We start from the raw sequence: 22,410 nt of genomic DNA, 5'->3' as shown, positions 1-22,410 counted from the left end.
GCAGGCCCCAGGCTGTCTTTCTTGTTGCACCCACCTCATTTGGTACAGTTCATCCTCCTCCTCCTTGGCTCAGTGTCTTTCTGCTGCTCCCAGAACAATGCACGATCCTCAGAATTCAAAAATAAATACATACATCATGGGGCCCCTGGGGGGCTCAGTCAGCCAAGGGTCGGCCTTCAGCTCAGGCCATGATCCTGGGGTCCCGGGATCGAGCCCCCCCTCGAGCCCCACTCCCACAGCAGAGAGTCTGCTTCTCCCTCTCTCTCTCCTCCCCACCCCCCACCTCGTGTTCTCTCTCTCATCCGTTCTCTCTCTCTCACAGATAAATAAATACATAAAATCTTTAAAAAATAAATACACGCACTTTAAGGCCTTTAAGTCCGCTAGAAGACTTGGACAACACAGTTCGAGCTCCTGGAGCTACAGATTCTCCCGTAAACCTACTCTGCCGTACCTGGCAGCCTTGCTCGTGTCGCAGCACATGGGAGACAGGATGTCTGTCCAGCACTCTGGGGCAGCAAGACAAGGCCGACCCTAGCTGGGGGAAACCCGGCCAGCAGCTCCAAGGCTCGATGGGGCACAGGGCAGCATCCATGGCTGTGGCTTAGGCCTCCATGTAACACAGCCCCACTCTCTTTCCTGTCCACGGAGAAAATACAGTCTTTTCGTGTCCTGCGTGATAGGCCTCTGTCCTAAATGCAAAACAGAGGCTCAACTTAATTCTTCTATCCTCTCTTCTTACAACTATGAAAGTCTGACTGCTTCCCTTCAAGGACTATTGTATATCTCTTTTATCCGCCCCAGGAAATCCAGCACAGTGGTGAACACAGAATGCTTTTAAACACTTGTGTTATCAGTAACATTGTAAGGACTCCATATGGTGACAAATGGGAACTATGCTTATCAGGGTGTGCATTTCAGAAAGTACAGAACAAGACAGATCACTCTCTTGTACACCTGGAACCAATATTGCATGTCACTTCAATTAAAAATAATAAATACATGTCAGAAGTTTTAAAAGCGCATATATCACCTTAAAACTCTGACCCAGGGATCCCTGGGTGGCGCAGTGGTTTGGCGCCTGCCTTTGGCCCAGAGCACGATCCTGGAGTCCCCGGATCGAGTCCCGTGTCAGGGTCCTGGCATGGAGCCTGCATCTCTCTCTGCCTGTTTCTCTGCCTCTCTCTCTCTCTCTCTCTCTCTCTGTCATATCATTAATAAATAAATAAAATCCCTATTTAAAAAAAACAAAACAAAACTCTGACCCAGATATTACTGTTTCAGTGACATCAGGAAGTCATTTCTCACTGAGGAGGGCACTCGATGGGATGAGCACTGGGTGTTATACTCTGTGTCAGCAAACTGAATTCAAATTTAAAAAAGAAAGAAAAAAATTTTAAAAAGAAGCCATTTCTTAATCACCACATCTTTGACCATATCTTTGGACAGTGTTCTATCAATTAAAAGAGGTTACACAAACCAACTTTAAATACAAACGCGGGAGGCCCCAGTGGTGCAGCGGTTTAGCGCCACCTGCAGCCTGGGGTATGATCCTGGAGACCTGGGATCAAGTCCCATGTGGGGCTCCCTGCGTGGAGACTGCTTCTCCCTCTGCGTCTCAATAAATAAATAAAATCTTTAAAAAATTTTTTTTAAATAAATAAAATAAAATACAAACGAAAAGGCAAATTCAGAGCCTCTTTTATGCACATATTTTGTCACTGCAAGTTCTTCATGATGTCCAACCCAATGCCACCATGTATTTAAGCTAACTTTCTCTTGATGTATCCTTGAAAAAGGAGAGGGCAGGAGGAGAGCAGGTTATGATGATGTCCTGATATCACTGGATTGTAGATTCTATTAAAGTTTTCCATCATGGTTGCTATAGAAACAGTGAAGCAAGGCTCAGGCATAGAGCTCAGAGAAGAGGTATTTCAGAAAAGCAAGGCCTAAGCTCATCTCATGCAAAACCTCAGAAGTCATCAAGGCCACTCCACAAGGAAGAGAGTTCAGGTGATACAGTGTTACCTTTCTTCGCTTTTGTGTTGGTTTGCTTCCTTTGTAAGTTATTGACAACAAAGCAGCAAGATGCAATAGACCCAGAGTTGGGAACAAGGACAATTTCATCATTCTGGGATTTTTGGTCTCCTGTTTGGTGGTAGAAAAATAACCAGGGGTGACTGTTTGCTCTCTGCCAATACTGGCACCCTAGACATAAACTAGGGTAACTTTCCATAAAAGTAGTGGAAATTGGGAACTTTTATTTACTTTTAAAGGTTTTATTTACTTATTTGAGAGAGAGAGAGAGCGCACAAGTGGTGAGGAAGAGCAGAGGCAGAGGGAGAAGCAGACTCCCTGCTGAATAGGGGGCCCGATGCAGGACTTGATCCCAGGACCCCGGGATCATGACCTGAGCCAGAGGCAGACGCTCAACCACTGAGTCACCCAGGCAGGTGTCCTGGAAAATGGGAACTTCTACAGTTTGAGTAACCAAATAAGACCTCAGATGAGTTCTCACCCCCCAGATAACCAATTATATATATTTTATTTGCCTTCACAACCCAAAAAGCAGTAAGAGTTACTGGAAGGGGCACCTGGGTGGCTCAGTCAGTTGAGTGTCTGACTCTTGATTTCAATTCAGGCCGTTATCTTGGGGTCATGGGATTGAGCCCACATTGGGCTCCAAACTCAGAAGAGCTTGTTGAGCTTCTCCCTCCCTCTGCCTCTCCCCCACTTCTCTCTCTCTCTCTCTCTCTCTCTCTCTCTCTCTCTCTCTAATAAATAAAGGGCTCCCTGGGTGGCTCAGTCAGTTAAGCATCTGCCTTCAGCTCAGATGATCTCAGGGTCCTGGGATTGAGCCCCACGTTGGACTTGCTGCTGAGCAGGGAGCCTGTTTCTCCCTCTGCCCCTGCCCCTGCTGTGTTCTCTCTTGCTCTCTCTCAAATAATAAAATAAAAATTAAAAAATTGTGGGACCCAGGAAATTTAACAAAAATCCCCTACCCCTGGCCAAGCAGAGCAGGACTGACTCCATTTTGTGCTGTACCCGTCTTGTGCCGACCTGCTTAGGGCACTGCCCCACCCTAGTCAAGTCCAGGGCACACCCTAACCGGAAATCCAGCTCAGTGATAGGCCAGTTCAAATGGATACTTTAGGGTAAAATACAACTCAGTCGGCCACCTGCGAGTGGACCAGCAGGACTGTGCAACTTTCTGCGTATCCCATGGGCCACTGGCCCCTATAAAGTTGCTACGCCTCTTAGTCTCAGGGTCCAAGTCCCTGCTCCGCTGTGTCGGGTGCACTTGGACTCAAGCTCCAGCTTGTAAAGAAACCCTAGTGTGTTTGCGTCGGTGTCGGCTCCTCGGTGGTTTCTTGGATTCGCAATCTTGGGCACAACAAAATCATTTTAAAAAATACCTTCACAGCAACATCTAGACTCAGGTGTTTGACCAAACAATTGGCAACTGTAGCATAGCCAACATGACACAAAAAAATCCACCATCGCACTATTTAATATACAAAATCATTAAAATGTAGGGGTCTTGCGTCATCCCATAGTCTGATTTCCTTATTTTTATAAATGAGGAAACAGGTCAGAGAGGAAAACCCCTGAGTATACACATGTGGTCACAGGAGAATGTGCACATCCAAATTCCCAGGACCCTTTATAAATTGCTTACTACCTTCTAATAAAATTAAATAGGAAAGATTAAATCCTTCCAACACACAATTTATTTCTGTTTTGAAGACTTGAGAAAAAATCATCATGTCTCCTCCACGTCTCAGGCTTTCCAACTTGATGCCTCGGGTTTTGGGTTTGTTTTGTTGTTGTTGTTGTTGTTGTTGTTGTTTTTATTCCAATTCCAGTTAGCTAACATAGAGTGGTATATTAGTTTCAAGTGCACAGGGACTCAACAACTCTGTACATCACCTGGCACCCATCACAGAAAGTGCCCCCCCATAATCCCCATCCCCCTCTTACCTCCCCTCTGGTGACCATCAGTTTGTTCTCCATAGTTAAGAGCCTATTTCTTGGTTTGCCCCTTTCTCTTTTTTTTCCCTTTGCTTATTTGTTTCGTTTCTTAAATTCCACAAGAGTGAAGTCATATGTTTGTCTTTCTCCAACTGACTTATTTCACTTAGCTTTTTACTCTAGCTCTATCCAGGTCATTGCAAGTGGCAAGATTTCATTCTTTTTTTTTTTTTTTTTTTAAGATTTTATTTATTCATGATAGACATAGAGAGAGAGAGAGGCAGAGACACAGGTAGAGGGAGAAGCAGGCTCCACGCCAGGAGCCCAACACGGGACTGGATCCCGGGAGTCCGGGATCACGCCCTGGGCCAAAGACAGGCGCTAAACCCCTGAGCCACCTAGGGATCCCCCCCCCCTTTTGTTTAAAGATTTTCAAGATTTCTTTGGAAATCTTTTCTTTTTATAGCTGAGTAATATTCCATTTTATAGGGGCACCTGGGTGGCTCAGGGGTTGAACGTCAGTCTTCAGCTCAGCACATGATCCTAATGTCCTGGGATCTAGTCTCACACTGGGCTCCCTGCAGGGAGTCTGCTTCTCCCTCTGCCTATGTCTCTACCTCTCTCTGTGTGTCTTTCATGAGCAAATAAATAAAATCTTTAAAAAAAAAAGAAAAGGAAAATTGACTTTTATTTTTAAAAGTTTGAATTTGTCAGTGGATGTTGATTAAATTACATCCATTAAATGGGATAACGTGCAGTCATTAAAATGAAAAAAAAGAGCTCTAATCAAAAGACATGCTGATACAAAAGATGTGCATTGGGACGCCTGACTGGCTCAGTTGGAGGAGCATGCAACTCTTGATCTTGGGATCACAAGTTTGAGTCCCACGTTGAACATAGAGATTACTTCAACAAAATAAATCTTATAAGAAAGAACGGTATCCATGATGATTTGTTAAGTAAAAAACAAAATTTTGAGTGTAGACATTAAAAAGTCACCTCTTTAAAAATAATTGTATTTAAATATTTGTTAGCATATGCATAGGTAGGGGAGAGCATTGATTACCTCTGCAAGATTCGGTTAAAGGAGGCTTGTTTTCTTTTCTTTTCTTTTTTTTTTTTTAAGATTTTATTTATTTATTTGAGAGAGAGAGAAAAAAAATAAAAGCAGCAGGGAGGGCAGAGGGAGAGGGAGAAGCAGACTCCTGCTGACGGAGAGCCCAATGTGGGGCCCCATCGCAGGACCCGGAGATCATGACCTGAGCCAAAGGCAGATGCTTGACCGACTGAGCCACCGAGGGCCCCTGTTTCCTAAGCTATACATTTTGACATTTTTTGAGCTTTTACAAGAAAATCTTACTTTATAATCAGAAAATAAAATAATTTAAACATTTCTATTACCTGGCAAATAGCTCAAGAGCGGGGGTAGGTGAGCAGCAGCAGCTGGTGCTCATGGGAAGCCAGCACAAACGTCAGGGGGGAGTGTTGTGCTGCGGTCCTGCCTCACAACATGGCCTCAGTAATGGTTAATAGCTGAACCTAGAATCAAACTCAATCATAGCTGGTAAAGGGACGATAGAGTCCATACGACATCTCTTCCCCCAGAGCATGACACACTGGGTACTTACCACTGCGAGCTTAGGAAACAGAGCGTTTGCCCCTAACGTCGTCGCAACCCAGAGTGACTTCAACTTCCCTGCTTGCTTCTCTTCTTTGCTCCCCACGTACCCGGTTCCCTTTCCTTCCCCCTCTTCTTTAAATTGCCTATTGGAAACACAAGAGGGCAGCAGCCCCAGGTGCAAGAAAGGCTCCCAGGCTCTGGTAACTTCCAGAAAGCAAAGGGATGGCGCTGCTGCAAGACTGTCACCAAGGCTTTCAGAGATTTCCACATCCTGCTCTGAATGTGTGTGGCCATGCTTAATATTCTATTGCACATGATAAGCAATGAGTGGGGCAGAGATCCATTGCTGGTGAGTGGGGTTAACACAGTTACCTCTCTTCCAGGTGCTGACCAAGAGGAGGTGAGAGAGGAAAGAGATGGTCTAGAAACCAAGACTTAACCCTATTTAAGGATGGAAGAGGAACCTTATCACAACACCAGCACTGTCAATGGCACCCCAGTAAGTCACCAGCCTCTGGAACACCATGGGTTGTGGGAGATCATCACCATTGCAGCCGTGACTGCTGTGGTCAGCCTGGTCACCATTGTGGGCAACATCTTAGTCATGATCTCCTTCAAAGTCAACAGTCAGCTGAAGTCAGTTAACAACTATTACCTGCTCAGCTTGGCCTGTGCCGATCTCATCATTGGGATTTTCTCCATGAACCTCTACACCACCTACATCCTCATGGGACGCTGGGTGCTCGGGAGTCTGGCTTGTGACCTCTGGCTTGCACTGGACTATGTGGCCAGCAATGCTTCTGTCATGAACCTTCTGGTGATCAGTTTTGACCGTTACTTTTCTATCACAAGACCTCTGACCTATCGGGCCAAGCGTACCCCAAGAAGAGCTGGCATCATGATTGGCCTGGCCTGGCTAATCTCCTTCATCCTTTGGGCACCGGCGATCCTCTGCTGGCAGTACCTGGTTGGGGAGCGGACAGTGCCACCAGATGAGTGCCAAATCCAATTCCTCTCCGAGCCCACCATCACTTTTGGCACTGCCATCGCTGCCTTCTACATCCCTGTTTCTGTCATGACCATCCTCTACTGCCGAATCTACCGGGAAACAGAGAAGCGAACCAAGGACCTGGCCGACCTCCAGGGCTCTGACTCCATGGCCGAAGCTGAGCCAAGAAAGCCAGCTCAGAAGGCTCTGCTGACATCCTGCTTTAGCTGCCCTCGGCCCACGCTGGCCCAGAGGGAGAGGAATGAAGCCTCCTGGTCATCCTCCCACAGGAGCACCTCCACCACTGGGAAGCCATCCCAAGCCATGGGCCCAAGCACCGAGTGGGCCAAAGCTGAGCAGCTCACTACCTGTAGCAGCTGCCCTTCCTCAGAGGATGAGGACAAGTCCACTGCTGACCCTGTCTTCCAAGTAGTCTACAAGAGTCAGACCAAGGAAAGCCCAAGGGAAGAATTCAGTGCCGAGGAGACCAAGGAAACTTTTGTGGAAGCTCAAGCTGAAAAAAATGACTATGACACCCAAAAATACTTCTTGTCCCCAGGTGCTGCTCATAGATCCAAGAGTCAGAAATGTGTGGCCTATAAGTTCCAATTGGTGGTAAAAGCTGATGGGACCCAGGAGGCCAACAACAGCTGTCACAAGGTTAAAATCATGCCCTGCTCCTTCCCAGTGTCCAAGGATCCTTCCACAAAAGGCCTGGATCCCAACCTCAGCCATCAAATGACCAAACGAAAAAGAATGGTCCTTGTCAAGGAGAGGAAAGCAGCGCAGACTTTGAGTGCCATTCTCCTGGCGTTCATCATCACCTGGACCCCTTATAACATAATGGTCCTGGTTTCCACCTTCTGTGACAAATGTGTCCCAGTCACCCTGTGGCACTTGGGCTACTGGTTGTGCTATGTCAACAGTACCGTCAACCCCATTTGCTATGCCCTCTGCAACAGAACCTTCAGGAAGACCTTTAAGATGCTGCTACTCTGCCGATGGAAAAAGAAAAAAGTAGAAGAGAAGTTGTACTGGCAGGCGAACAGCAAGCTCCCCTGAAAAGTCAACAACGCCTCTCAGAAGAGTCACCATGGTCAATTCCCTTTGAGGATGGGTGAGTTGATCCTGGTTTAATTCTTTCAAAAGAACATCTGTCATTTTGGACACCTGAGGACTTTGTGGAGCTTGAGATCCATAACCAAAGGAAGGAGTCACAGCTGCCACAAGTGCTGCCATATTCAATGATTCTTGTCTATAACCAAGGTCACCTCATGCTACTGGGGTTTGCTGTTAAAGTGAAGAGACAGACTTGTGTCCTTTCACAGGATGAGGAATGCTGAATCACAGTGAACAGTGACTTAGGGAATTTCTGTTCCCTGACCTTTTGGGGAGCAGCAGGGACTGGGTGGAAACCTTCCCTGCAGAAACCTGTGTTGAGGTTTTGTGCAATATATTTGTGTCTATTAAGTTGTCTCCTATCAGAACTGGGAGACTGTGTCACCTGTTCAGCTGGCTTCTAAGACTCTACTTCTTTATAAACTAGTCAGTATTATGCAGCTACTACATGTTCTGTACTGTGGTACGTTTTTTTTGTCCCTACATCTGAGTGAAGCTCTCCCCTTTCCTTTTACAACCGATCCCAACTCCTGGTACCCATGGAAACCATGCTGGTCTCCACATTACCATCCTTTCTTCTCAGAATCCTGGGTCTGGAAGGACACCGAAACCCGATCCCATCCAATCCTACACAGGGGCCTCTACTCTGCTGGTAAAGGCCGTCAAATCTCCACAGTTATTTTCGTTTTTACCAGTGAGAATTTTTTTCCTTTTATCTAAACAGATATTGTGTATTGTGTTCTGTGCCTACGTGGGCCTAACCATCCATGCTCTGTTCTAAGGAAAACTACATGATTGCATAAAGATCTTCTCTGGGCTATTTAATTATGATTCCTTTCATTGTTTCCAGAGGCCTTATTTTCCAATCTCCACCAGGCAAACCTGAGGCAAATGTGGAAAACAAATTTGGTTTCACCCCACTTTTTTGAAATTCTTCCATAACTCTTTTGCCAGCGTCCAATTTCTCTCATCCAGATGCAATTCACAGCCAGGCACAAGCAGGTCATGGTGCTGCTTCAGTCAGAAGTGCTATTTGGAGGGACAGAAGGGGAAAGGCTTTCTTTCTTTCTTTTTTTAATAGGTACTTCAAATCATGGCTCAGAAATGACTTATTCATTCCTCTCCAAATTCACCAGCAAGATGAGAAGCTCAGAAAAGTATGGTTGAGGTCCAGTGACACTGGTGATAGTTATTAAAAATGAAAGCCTCATCTTGAAAAACAAAATGTAGATCACAGTAATATATAAAAATAAAATTTATCAATATAGCATACATTAGAGCATCAAAATGATCAAAAACTAAATTCAATTGAAATTTCTCTGTATATGAACAGACTGAATCTAAGGTGGGTTGTTTTTGTTTTTTTTTAATTTATGATAGTCACACAGAGAGAGAGGCAGAGACACAGGCAGAGGGAGAAGCAGGCTCCATGCACCGGGAGCCCAACGTGGGATTCGATCCCGGGTCTCCAGGATCACGCCCTGGGCCAAAGGCAGGCGCTAAACCGCTGTGCCACCCAGGGATCCTGGGTTGTTCTTTTTTTTAATTCTGAGAATAAAGCAATGTGCAAGATACAAACTATAAAACAGCATGTGATGAATAAAAGACCCACAAAGAAAGCAGCAGGGCAGTACACAGTGAGGATTTTAAAGACGAAGCACTCCAGTTGGACAGCACCTTGGCTGATTATACCTGCGAATGTGTTTTAACATCTCCAGGCTTCATTTCCCTTAATGTAGACCATTTGTTTACAACCCTATTTGCTGAGGGAATGGAAAATAGCTGCTTTAGTGGCCCCAGGAATTGTGAATGTGCTTGAGTGTAGGAAAGTTTCCACCTCCCCCCTGAAAAGGGAGTCAGCCTGTTACACCAAGTCCCAAGAAGGTTTCAGGGCAGGACAAAGCAGGTACACGCGGGCCTCTCCCCAGGCCTTGTGGGAACTTGGTGAAGTTGAGATGAAGCATCTCAGAAGCAATACAGCTGCTGAGCCTTCATCAAGGGCAGGTTGAAGCCTGCCAAGAATTTCACGGAGAAAATTAATTAACTGGCTCAGTTCTCAGGAGATGCTCCCAGGCCGACATGAGGCCAATGGGGCTGTGACTTCATAAGCAAACCTGCTCCAACAGCTCTAGGTAAACAGTTGGTTCTTTTAGTTTAAGGCTTTGATTTGTGACAAAAATGAAAATCCCACTTGGAGCCTACATTGGCCATTCACTGTCCACAGTAGAAACATGGTCTAATTCAAACAAAAGAATGCAGAACCGGGGAGGGGGAGGGGGCGCCTTGGGTGGCTCAGTGGTTGAGCATCTGCCTTGGGCTCAAGGTGTGATCCTGCATCGGGCTCCCCACAGGGAGCCTCCTTCTCCCTCTGCCTGTGTCTCTGCCTGTCTCTCTTGAATGAATAAATACAATCTTTAAAAAAGAAAAGAATGCAGAACCAGTGGGGAGGGATGGAGGGAGGGACACTAGGGCACATTTTTCATACTCAATTGCCTAGGACTTGCCCTTTTGTGTGTATCTTTTGTGAAGTTAATTGAAAGGCCTACACTTCCTTTTCTTTTTATATCACCGGCTCTCGGAGGCAGCCAGTTCTACATACTACTATGCCCCTTGACATTTACAGTGGACAACTTGATATTCCAGTCCAGAGATTAGGTACAGATTTCACAATTACAAAGAGGCAGACCTCAGCTTCGCCCTTAAAGGACATTCCCCTAAAAGAGCACAGCAGTGACCAGGAATATTTAACAAAAATTGTACTGAAAACAGATCCCTTGACAAGCCATCAAATTCACAGTCAAGGGGAAACAAACCACAACGTCAGCAACATAGCAGCATCCAGCAGGTAACGAGTCAAAGCTTACATGGTCTACCACACACAGAGCTGGGGAGACTGAGGGTGTAAAAGGCTAAGATCTGCAGTCAGCTCATGCCCACCCACCCGCCGGGTCCCTGTAGTTTACAGTTGGATTCATTCATTCTGAGGACCTCACCACAGGCCCTGTTTTAAAGAAGTTTCGTTTCCCCTAGGTGTTTCTTTCTTTCTTTCTTTTTTTTTTTTTTTTTTATGTCAAGGTGTATGTCTGGTACAACAAGATGCTCCGGGCTCATCTTTCCTATTCATACGTCAGCCCAGGAGTCAGCCATTTTTCAGGGAGTGCTGGTTCTAGGGGCACCTGGCTGGCTCAATTGATGGAATACGTGACTCTTGACCTCAATGTCGTAAGTTCAAGACCCATGTTGGGTGTAGAACATATTTAAAATGTAAAAAAAAAAAGGAATGCTGGTTTTATCAAGTAAAGAATGATACCTGGCTCCAATATAGACTTAGGATATATTTGTTGCTATTGAGCCCTTTCAGGAATTAGAAATATGTACAATGTATACTTACCAAAAATGAGTTCATATTGGCATCTGCAATTCCAATCATCATAGGGTTCTTCCCGCTCCATATTTATATCTGTATCTCTTGTCTCCAACAGTGAGAATCATCATTTATTCATGTGCTCAATTTGCTCCATCCTTTGATAATAGTTTCAAAATTGCAAAACCCCTATCATTGTGAAAAACCAACCTTTTAGTAAAGTTCCAATATTTGTTTGCGGTTCTTCCATCTGAAGGTTGAAGGTGCATAGTCAAGTTACTAATTATTTGTGTTCATCTTATTTCTTTCACTTGAAATCTGTTAGATTTGTTTCTGTTGGTATTCAATTTAAGAACTTTGCATTCTTATTTTTTTTTAACAAGTAAAATGTTAACATGGTTGTAAAAGTCAATTCTATACAAAATGATGTACTTAGCTCCATTCCCCACCCCTTTCATCCCATTCCCACCTCCTCATACAAGAGAATGCAACAGATTTTCTTCATTCTCTTATGGAGGCCGAGAAAAATTAAGGCCATTCCACCTCAAGTTTAGCATTAGCACAAGTACAGCCATCTTAGGCCTCTGGGAATAAGAGCTGAACTTTACAGGAAAAACTGCAGAATGTCCTAGGCAGGGAATCCCACATCGGAAAGACAATAAAGCTCAGAATGCCCTCAGCAGAGAATCCTGTATCAGATCTTAAGAAACTCCCCACCCTTTTCCCCATATTAGAATGGAAAAAATTCCTCCACCCCTTCTGAAGATCCCCTAGACCAGCCCATAAAAAACCCAGCTGTAACCCACTTCGGGTCCAAGTCCCTGCTCCGCTGTGTGGGGTATACTTGGACCCAAACTCGAGCTTGTAAATAAACCCTCGTGTGTTTGCATCGGTGTCGGCTCCTTGGTGGTTTCTCGGATTCGCGATCTTGGGCACAACATTTGGGGGCTCGTCCGGGATCCGAGAGACCCCCAGGACCCTATCCGGAGGGTCCCACGCGTGGAGAGTGCACTCAACCTTTTCCACCTTTTGCGCGCATATTTTCTGAGAGCTCTAAACTGTACTTTTACCTGTAGGAATTCCAATCTGTATTGGGTCGACATTGGCTTAGGCGGACGTGCTGGCGGGCCACGACCGGGGGATCTTGAGGAGACGTCCTTTGCCCCTGCCTGGAGGACAGGGTCCTCATCTGTAAGGAGGGCCGCTGCCAGCCCTTCGAGTTACTGTTTTATCTCCGCGGCTGCACTGGGACGTTTGTCTGTTACTGTGTTCTTGTTAACTGTTTTGCACGCCGGTCTGTGTTACTGTGTTCTTGCGTTTGACTGTGTTATTTGTTAACTGTCACAACTGTCTGTGCCTTGGTGTGGACGAGGGACATAATGGGGCAGACACAAACCACTCCCCCCCCCCATCCCTTATGGTCTCCCACTTCTCAGATGTTAAGGAAAGAGCTCACAATCTGAGCACAAACATACGGAAAGGGAAATTTTGAACTTACTGCATGTCAGAATGGCCAACCTTTGACGTGGGATGGCCCCGAGAAGGAACTTTCCACCTACCTATTATCTTACAGGTTAAGGTCGCGATCTTCAGGGATAAACCAGACAGCCACCCTGACCAGATGCCCTACATCCTGGTCTGGTAGGACATGATTGAGAATCCCCCTCCTTGGCTAAAACTATTTTTACCCCCCAAAGCAGGACCTACCAAGATTCTAGCCTTGCGGAAAGGCAGAGAAGGAGACCAACTCTAAGACAAAAGAGCCTCTTTATCCAGTTTTACAGGATTCCTCACTGGAGGACCTGATCCTCCCACCGCCCTACTGGGCACCCCCTCGCCCTTCCACCTCCCCCACCACCAGAGGTACGGGGGGCTGCAGAAGGGGCGCCCCCCTCCCAGATGAGGGAATTCCTGTGCCAGCAGCGGGGATGTGCGGTGGGACCCAATGGGTGGTCCCACCCCCTAACAGGGGCCTGCAGACTCCACCGCCCTTCCCCTCTATGCCATGGGGCCCCCCGACGAGACTGGCGGACAGCTAATGTTGTACTGGCCATTCTCCACCAGTGATTTATATAATTGGAAAACCCAAAATGCAAAGTTCTCTGATAATCAGAGATCTTTTTTTTTTTTTTAAGTTTCAGTTTATTTTATTTATGATAGTCACACAGAGAGAGCGAGAGAGAGAGAGAGAGAGAGAGAGAGAGGCAGAGAGAGAAGCAGGCTCCATGCACCGGGAGCCCGATGTAGGATTCGATCCGGGGTCTCCAGGATCACGCCCTGGGCCAAAGGCAGGCGCCAAGCCGCTGCGCCACCCAGGGATCCCCAATCTGAGAGATCTAATCGGGCTTTTAGATACTGTTCTCTTTACTCACCAGCCTACTTGGGACTGCCAACAGCTCTTGCAGGTTCTCTTCACCACCGAGGAGAGAGAACGAATCAGGTGGAAGCCCGGAAGTCTGTCCTGGGAGAGGACAGACAGCCGACTCAAAACCCAGACCTCAGAAATGCTGCCTTCCCCTTATCCCGCCCCACCTGGGACCACAACTCGGCTGAAGGTAAGGAGAGACTCCGGGTCCACCGCCAGACTCTAATGGCAGGCCTCCAGGCTGCCACGTGCAAACCTACCAATCTGGCCAAGGTATATGGTGTGAGACAGGGCAAGGATGAGAGTCCAGCAGCCTTCTTAGAGAGAGTCATAGAGGCTTTTAGGCAGTACACCCCTATGAACCCAGAAACCCCAGAAACAAAGGCTGCAATTATCATGGCTTTTGTTAACCAGGCGGCTCCCAACATTAAAAAGAAATTGCAAAGAGTAGAGAGACTGGGAGAGAAAAGCTTGCAGGACTTAGTAATAGTAGCAGAAAGAGTCTGTAATAATAGAGAAAGTCCAGAAGAGCAACAAACCAAACCAAGCGACCAGTAGACCTGAAACCTGGTCAAGATCCTGCTGGCCACAACCATGGATGACCCACGGGAAAGACAGAGGCACCTCAAGAAGCTTGGATGGCTTCTTGGTCCCCATCGGGAGCGCCCTAAACTGAACAAATGTGCCCATTGCAAGGAAAAGGGCCACTGGGTGAAAGACTGTCTTAACAAAAGGCCCCTGCCAAGATCTTGGAGATGGAGGACCTGGACGATTAGGGGAGTCAGGGTTCGGCACCCCTCCCCGAGCCCAGGGTAACTCTCGGAGTGGAGGGGCAACCTGTTGAATTCCTAGTGGACACTGAGGCACAACACTCAGTTTTATTACAACCCCAAGGGAAATTGGCAAGCAAGACTTCATAGGTGCAAGGGGCCACAGGCATCAAACAGTACTCGTGGACTACCCAAAGAATTGTGGATCTCGGCATGGGCCAGGTATCCCACTCCTTCATGGTCATCCCTGAGTGTCCTACCCGTTGTTAGGTCAGGATTTGCTCACCAAGATGGGGGCACAAATTCGCTTCCACCCCGAAGGAGCAAAAATCCTAAACAAGGAGGGGCACCCAATTCAGGTACTTGTCCTGAGTTTAGAAGACGAATAACAAGAAGACCATCAATTACTTAACACTGCCCCCTCCAGATTCCCCCACCAGTGTCTCAGATAAAAACTGATGATGGGGAGCAAATTGATTGACTTTAAGTGGATCCAGATGGGACATAGCAAATAGGTCTTGAAAATTATCACTACTAAGCCTGAAACTTTTATGCTATTGAGGCTTACTGAAGGTCACATAAGTTGTTATCATTTTGCAATTTGTTAGTAAAAAATTGGCTAAACTGATGGCTAATTGTCTGTTTCCAAGTTTTCATAAGTAATTGTTAAGATACCTTTCAAAGTCCTTGGTAACCTGAAACCTTAGTTACACTTTGATGATAAATGGAATTAAATTCATCGGACATCTAGGTCTTTTCCAAACAGGAAAAAGTGCTGAAACGTTGATTTGAATCTGTTGGTGAACATGCTTTGTACTTAACTGTTTCATAAATTAGCCGTCTAAAGAGTTCTGGTGTTCAAAAATCGGTTACTCCTTAGTTTTCATTGGACACTAAGGTTCCTAAGAATGGAAAAACTCTGCTAAAGTAAGACTGATGACTGATAAAGAAAGCAACTCTGTATGTAGAAAAGGAGATATGTAAGAAAAATGTAAGGAATGGGAATATATTTTTGTTCAAGGTAAAAGAAAGTAATTTTGTCCCAAATGAGACTGACTGGAAAGAAATGGCTTGGGACAAATTCTGAATGCAGAGGAAGGTGTAAAAGGGTTGTGAAAGGAAATCCTTGGAAAGGAATTTTAGATGTGGTCAGGACAGACTAAGATCAAAGTAAATGGATTTTAAAGTACAAGAGTATAAGATTAAAAGTCTACTTTCTGTGCAAAAGTTTCCTTGATTTGTTGGTCTGCTCTTGATAAGAGCAGCAGTTTTGTCCGAGAAGGAGTCAGATCCGCGGGGGCAGCCGCGACCTCGGAGACGGAGACCGTCTGGGCGGAGCCACTGGCAGCGGAGCGTCGGCTCAACGGGCAGAACTGACCGCACTGGCCAAGGCGCTGACCGTGGGGGAAGGTGAACGAATCAACATCTACCCCGACAGCGGGTCCGCCCTCGCCGCCGCTCACGTCCACGGAGCCCTTTACAGGGACAGAGGGCTTCTGACAGCAGAGGGAAAAAAACTACTAAAAACAAAACAGAGATCCTTGAACTCCTGAGGGCCCTCTGGCTGCCCAAGGCACCATCATCCACTGTCCAGGACACCAGAGGGCAGACACACCAGTAGCGGGGGAAACCTGCTAGCCGACTCAGAAGCTAAGGAGGCGGCCCTTCTGGTGACCCAGGTTTTAACAACCACGCGACCTGATCCGGGGGCCCGACACTGCCTGACACCCCCAACTATACTGACACTGACTTACACTGGATCAAGTGCTTGCGTGGCTGGTGGAGGGCCGCAGACTCCAGCATCATCCTGCCAGAGGAACTGGGACGGCGAGTCCTATCCAAAATGCATCGGAGTACTCACACGGGAACAAGGAAGATGGAAGACCTCCTACGACATGCAAAGATCACTATTAAAAACTCTCGAGGTAAAACCTGGAAAATATGGGTACAAGTATTTACTAGTGTTTGTAGATACTTTTTCAGGATGCACAGAGGCATTTCCCACCAAACATGAAACGGCACAGACCGTGACCAAGAAACTGCTGGAAGACATCTTACCGAGGTATGGTTTTCCTGTTAAGATTGGGTCAGACAACGGCCCAGGATTCGTCTCTAAGGTAACACAGGGAGTGGCACTAGTACTTGGGGCAGATTGGAAATTACATTGTGTATATAGGCCCTAAATCTCAGGACAGGTAGAGAGGATGAACAGAACGTTAAAGGAGACCTTAACTAAACTAAGCGACTAAATTAGCCCTGGAGACTGGCGGGGACTGGGCGACTCTCCTCCCCTTCGCCCTATATAGGGTGAGGAACTCCCCATATAAGATGGGACTGACTCCCTATGAGATCATGGTCCGTCTTCCTCCACCTATTATCCCCAATTTAAAACCTGAGGTGCTTGCTGAATTTGATGATCACCAACTCCTTTTCTCCCTCCAAATGTTACAACGAACCCATAAGCAGGTGTGGCCTAAGCTGAGGGCCCTCTACGAGACTGGGCCACCCCCGGGCCCCCATCAATATCGGCCAGGTGACTGGGTGTACGTGCGGAGATACCAACACCAGACACTTCGACCTTGCTGGAAGGGACCCTACCTCGTGATCCTGACCACTCCCACCGCTCTCAAGGTCGACAGGATTACTCCCTGGGTCTGCTACATCCATGTCCGGCCAGCTGATCCAGAGGCCTTCTCAAGGACTTTGTTCCAGAATGGAAAGGCCAACCAGACAAGGACAATCCCCTAAAGCTAAGACTGCGCCGTTCTCACTTACCCCACTAATGTTGCTTATGCTCTGTCCCTTCGTGCCAGAACCAATCCCCATCAGCCGTTTAAAAATGTGCACCCAATTCAGCCTTGCTTTTAAAGTCTTTTAAGGTTTAAAAAGATAGGAGCATCTTAACTGTAGAGAGGCTTTTGCAAGGGGGGGGGTTATGTGCTGCCCCAAATGAGGAGTGTTGCTTCTTTACTGACCACTCAGGAATAGTCCGGGAATCTATGGCAAAAGTCAGAAAAGGTTTGGCTAGTCGTAAACGGGAGCAAGAACAGCAACAAGGTTGGTTTGAATCATGGTTTAATCATTCCCACTGGCTCACTCTGAGACCAGCCTGCACCCATGATTGGGTCCTTCCTTAGGTCCTCTGAGAGGGGAAAATGTGGAGGTGGAGAAAAATTAAGGCCATTCCACCTCAAGTTTAGCATTAGCACAAGTACAGCCATCTTAGGCCCCTGGGAATAAGAGCTGAACTTTACAGGAAAAACTGCAGAATGTCCTAGGCAGGGAATCCCACATCGGAAAGACAATAAAGCTCAGAATGCCCTCAGCAGAGAATCCTGTATCAGATCTTAAGAAACTCCCCACCCTTTCCCCCATATTAGAATGGAAAAAATTCCTCCACCCCTTCTGAAGATCCCCTAGACCAGCCCATAAAAAACCCAGCTATAACCCACTTCGGGTCCAAGTCCCTGCTCCGCTGTGTCGGGTGCACTTGGACCCAAGTTCGAGCTTGTAAATAAACCCTCGCGTGTTTGCATCGGTGTTGGCTCCTTGGTGGTTTCTCGGATTCGCAATCTTCGGCACAACACTCTGAATTATTAGTGTTGGGATCCCTGGGTGGCGCAGCGGTTTGGCGCCTGCCTTTGGCCCAGGGCGCGATCCTGGAGACCCGGGATCGAATCCCACATCGGGCTCCCGGTGCATGGAGCCTGCTTCTCCCTCTGCCTGTGTCTCTGCCTCTCTCCCTCTCTCTTGGTGACTATCATAAATAAATAAAAATTAAAAAAAAAATTGAATTATTAGTGTTATTTTTTTTTAATTGGAAGATTTTTTTTAAGATTTTATTTATTTATTCATGAGAGAGAGAGAGAGACAGAGAGAGAGAGAGAGAGGCAGAGACATAGGCAGAGAGAAGCAGGCTCCATGCACCGGGAGCCTGATGTGGGATTTGATCCCGGGTCTCCAGGATCGCGCCCTGGGCCAAAGGCAGGTGCCAAACCACTGTGCCACCCAGGGATCCCCCCAACAGACACATTAAAAAGTGCTCTATATCACTCGGCATCAGGGAAATACAAATCAAAACTACAATGAGATATCACTTCACATGGGTCAGAATGGCTAAAATTAACAAGACAGGAAACCACAGGTGTTGGCAAGAAAGGGGAACCCTCTTGCACTGTTGGTGGGAATGAAAATTGATGCAGCCACTCTGGAAAACAGGATGGAGGTTCCTCAAAAAACTAAAAATAGAACTATTCTATCACCCAGCAATTATACTAGTAGGTACTTACTGGAGGACACAAACATAGTGATTCAAAGGAGCACTGCATCCCAATGTTTATAGCAGCAATGTCCACAATATGGAGGGAAAAATAAAATAAGATGAAGACTGAGAGGGAGGCAAACCATAAGAGATGCTGAACTCTTGGAAAGAAACTGAGAGTTGCTGGGGAGGAAATGGGTGGAGGGGACAGGATAATTGGATGACGAGCATTAAGGAAGGCACTTGAACCCAATGAACACTGGGTGTTATATGCAACTGATGAATCACTAAATTCTATCTCTGAAACTAATTAAAAAGAAGAAGAAAATAGTGTACCAAATTATACATATAAATAAATTTTCCCAGGTGTTTATAATAAACCTGAATGTCTTCTATAATGAAAAAAAGGAAGTATCTACAGACTTCCTACCATGAAAAATTAAGATCAGACTCTTACACAGTGCTGGCTAATTGCCAAACACCAATCCCTCCAGTGTTCAATTTATAAAGCTGTGCATATATGGGTACCTTGAGGAAGTAATTGCTGTTTGGGTACTGACTGGGTAATAGCACTCTATCAAGCTAAGGACATGGATTCTAGAGAAGAATACACATCCTATGCCTTGTTTGAGTATATGCCAATACTGAGAGCTGGGGAGACCAAGTAGAGCAAGTTCAACAACCCTGAAGACATGAAGTAATGATAGGCAAAAGACTGACACTTAAATATTCATATTAAAATCAAAGAGAATGGGACACCTGGGTGGCTCAGTGGTTGAGCGTCTGCCTTTGGCTCAGGGCGTGATCCTGGGGTCCTCGGATCAAGTTCCACATTGGGTTCCCATGGGAAGCCTGCTTCTCCCTCTGCCTGTGTCTCTCATGAATAAATAAAATCTTAAAAATAAATATCAAAAAGAGCACATCCACAGGGTAAATTATCCTCCCAATGAACTGTATTGTCCCCGATCTCCTTTGATGAATTACTGAGGGGGAGGATGAGTTACAACCTGAAGTTTATTGTGATTAGGCAAAGAAAGCCAAGTCCTGACTCTGCTCACTGAGCTTGACCATCATCCAGACTTGTCTACACAAGTATGCCTTATGGCAATCTATTTCTCCAAAAAGTTCTCATCTTCTTATTTTATATGGCCCTTGAACAAGCCTCATACCACCAGATGCCTCCAGGATGCCCTTGTGCTCCTGTTAAGAGCAGTTCTCCAAAGTTTTATTCCCAGCAACGATTTTCTAGAGAGTTATCTTGCATAAATGCATCTGCAGTGGCATTCTAGTAAAGCAATGGGCACGGTTACTTACCTTCAACAAAGAGCAACTCATACTCAACCCACTTATTCCCAATATCAGTAACTGGGAGCTGGTGCTTAATTTTAGTCATCCAGCTGCTTTCAACCAAAATCCATGAAGCTCCTGCCCATGACATGCTAACTACAGCCAAGTCCTCCCAGTGTGCAGTGGAAAACACCAGCAGCAAAGAAATGGAAATACAGATTAAACCTGGGAAGTGGAGGACCACTCTTGTCCCTAAAAAACTAGATTGCCATGGTTGAACATCTTTTGACAGGTCCTTTATATCCAGAAGTAGGGCCTATGCAGGAGAATCTGAAACAAAAAAAAATTATACTAGGTTTGGTTTTATAGTCACTATATTAATATAATGATTAATATAATATTAATTAATATTAATATAATTATAATTATATATTATAATAATTATATATTATATTATAATTATATTTATAATTAATAAATATTAATTAATATAATGATTAATAAAATAATACATACTTGCTTGGGAAATAAATCAGCAAATCATAAAAAATTACAGTAATTCTATAACCTCTGATAAATACCTCAGCATGCATCCTTACAGCCTTTTTTACTATGAACAGACATACACTTTTTAAAACTCACAGAACTGCTATGTATAGTTCAGCAACTTATATGGTCATATCTTGCAGGAAATATCTAGCTGCTCAAGCTCTTCCAAAGCAGAAACTCTTAAGGCTTCAATTAACACGGGGAGCTCCCATCCATAACTAGGTTAGAAAGGTTATTTCTGTCCTCTTTCATCTGTTAGAGACTCACAATCCTTGGCTTAGCCCTCTATAGTTCTGAACTTTGAGAAGAACCAATTATTATCTGGAGAGAGGTTTTTTGTTTTATTTATAAAGTCTAATTTTTTTAAATGACTGTATTTGTTTCTTAGGACTGCAGTACTGGGTGCATGGCAAACTGGGTGGCTTAAAACAATAGAAACGTATTCTCACAGTCTGGAGGCCAGAAGTCCAACGGATACCCAGGTATCAGCAGGGCCATGCTGCTAGGGAAGGAGCAGGGGAAGTCTTCGTTCTGGGCTTGGTAGCCTCAGGCCTTCCCTAGCTCTGCAGTGTCATCTTCCCTGGTGTCTGTCTCTGTGTCCAAATTTCCCCTTTTATAAGGACACCGGTTATACTAGATTAGGTCACATTAAAGATCTCATTTTAAATTGATTACTTCTATGAAGACCTCATTTCCAAATAAGGTTACATTCTGAGGTACTAGGGTTTACAGCTCCAATATTTTGGTGGGACACAATTCAACCCATAACAATAACCAAGCAAGAAAAATACATTCCTATTTAATAGGTGAGCAAACTGTAGACCAATGCTGAGTAGTACCAAATGGGAAGGATTTCAGGTCCTACTGAGCAAATAAGGTGTGCCCTCAACTGCCTTATGGAGGCCTGGCAGGTCAAGGTAGTCTTAACTGGAATTAGACAGTTACCTATAATACCTATTTTTAAAATTTATTTATGATTTTTTAAAAAAGATTTATTCATGAGACACACAGAGAGGTACAGGCAGAGGGAGAAGCAGGCTCCCTGCAGGGAGCCCGATGTGGGACTCTATCCCAGGACCCCAGGGTCACGCCCTGAGCTGAAGGCAGATGCTCAGCCGCGGAGCCACCCAGGCATCCCTTATTTATGATTCTATATTTATTTTTTCCCCCAGAGGTATTTTTTTCTTATTTTTAAAACTTTCTATTTCTTTTTTAAGTTTTTAATTCCAGTTAACATACAGTGTAATTATTAGTTTCAGGTGTACAATATAGTGACTCAACACTTCCATACATCATCACCTGGTGTTCATCAGGACGCGTGCCCTCCTTAATTTCCATTATCTATTCTCCCAGTCCCCCACCCACCTCTCCTCACCATCAGTTTGTTCTACAGTTAAGAGTGTTCTTGGTTTGTCTCTCACTCCCTTTTTTTCCCTTTGCTCATTTGTTTCTTAAATTCCACATGAGTAAAATTATATGGCATTTGTCTTTCTCCAACTGGCTTATTTCACACCTAGTATTTTATATCTATATTTTTTAAGATTTATTTTTATTTGAGAGAGAGCACATGAGTAGGGAGAGGGCAGAGGGAGAGACAGACTCCCCGCTGAGCACAGAGCCCAACCAGGGGTTCCACCTCACAACCCTGAGATCATGAGCTAAACCAAAACCCAAACTCAAGATGCTTAACTGACTGAGCCACTCAGGCATCCCAACACTGAGTGAGTATTTTTAAAATATGTTTGCCTCTGCTCTCCCAGCCTGAAAAAACTGCATGAAACTAAAGAAATGAAACTAGATTTTTGAAGCTCCTTTTCTGTGTGCAAGGAACATCTCTGGAGGCTTTAGGGCCTCACATCTTGAACCTAGCTACAGGTATGCTCTCTGAAACTCCAACTCAGAAATTCTTTAAAGGAAAGTTTCCTTCCTAAGTTCCCAGCATCACCTCTTTGGGAGACCAGAGAGCTTAAATCTCAGAATAGGACAAAATAAAAACCTTGGGCTACTTATTACCTATAATCAGGACAAATGCCATTAAGTCAATCCTGACCAATTTCTTAGAAGTGTTCATGAAAGCACTCAGGGATTTATCTCTACAGTGAACAGGTTCTATT

At 45.3% G+C, this 22,410-nt stretch overlaps 1 protein-coding gene and 2 long non-coding RNA genes across 5 annotated transcripts in view; 2 read left to right on the top strand and 1 right to left on the bottom strand.

The window, feature by feature from the left end:
• Positions 1 to 8,775, top strand: part of CHRM5 (cholinergic receptor muscarinic 5) — an 83,731-nt gene extending 74,956 nt beyond the window's left edge. For 2 of the 3 annotated variants that reach the window (XM_072808655.1, XM_072808656.1), the window contains one exon: positions 5,977 to 8,774. In XM_072808655.1, the coding sequence (XP_072664756.1) occupies positions 6,045 to 7,643 (1,599 nt within the window). In that variant the 5' untranslated portion in view covers positions 5,977 to 6,044 and the 3' untranslated portion in view covers positions 7,644 to 8,774. Of the gene's footprint in view, positions 1 to 5,976 lie in introns of all 3 variants that reach the window. The other variant, XM_072808657.1, reaches the window with a different exon arrangement.
• LOC140622895 (uncharacterized) lies at positions 1,259 to 13,189 on the bottom strand. Its single transcript, XR_012022565.1, has 5 exons — positions 12,135 to 13,189; positions 11,092 to 11,253; positions 5,374 to 8,729; positions 2,029 to 2,148; positions 1,259 to 1,362 (listed from the first exon to the last, which is right to left on the bottom strand). It is a non-coding gene; the product is annotated as an uncharacterized lncRNA (long non-coding RNA).
• A 727-nt stretch (positions 13,190 to 13,916) lies between these two features.
• LOC140622893 (uncharacterized) lies at positions 13,917 to 17,738 on the top strand. The gene is made up of 2 exons (XR_012022563.1): positions 13,917 to 16,261; positions 16,666 to 17,738. It is a non-coding gene; the product is annotated as an uncharacterized lncRNA (long non-coding RNA).
• The last annotated feature ends 4,672 nt before the right edge of the window (positions 17,739 to 22,410 follow it).

This window comes from Canis lupus, chromosome 32 (genome assembly GCF_048164855.1).
Source record: "Canis lupus baileyi chromosome 32, mCanLup2.hap1, whole genome shotgun sequence".
In the NCBI taxonomy this organism is placed as follows: domain Eukaryota; kingdom Metazoa; phylum Chordata; class Mammalia; order Carnivora; family Canidae; genus Canis; species Canis lupus.
This window is presented reverse-complemented; position numbering and strand designations above follow the sequence as displayed.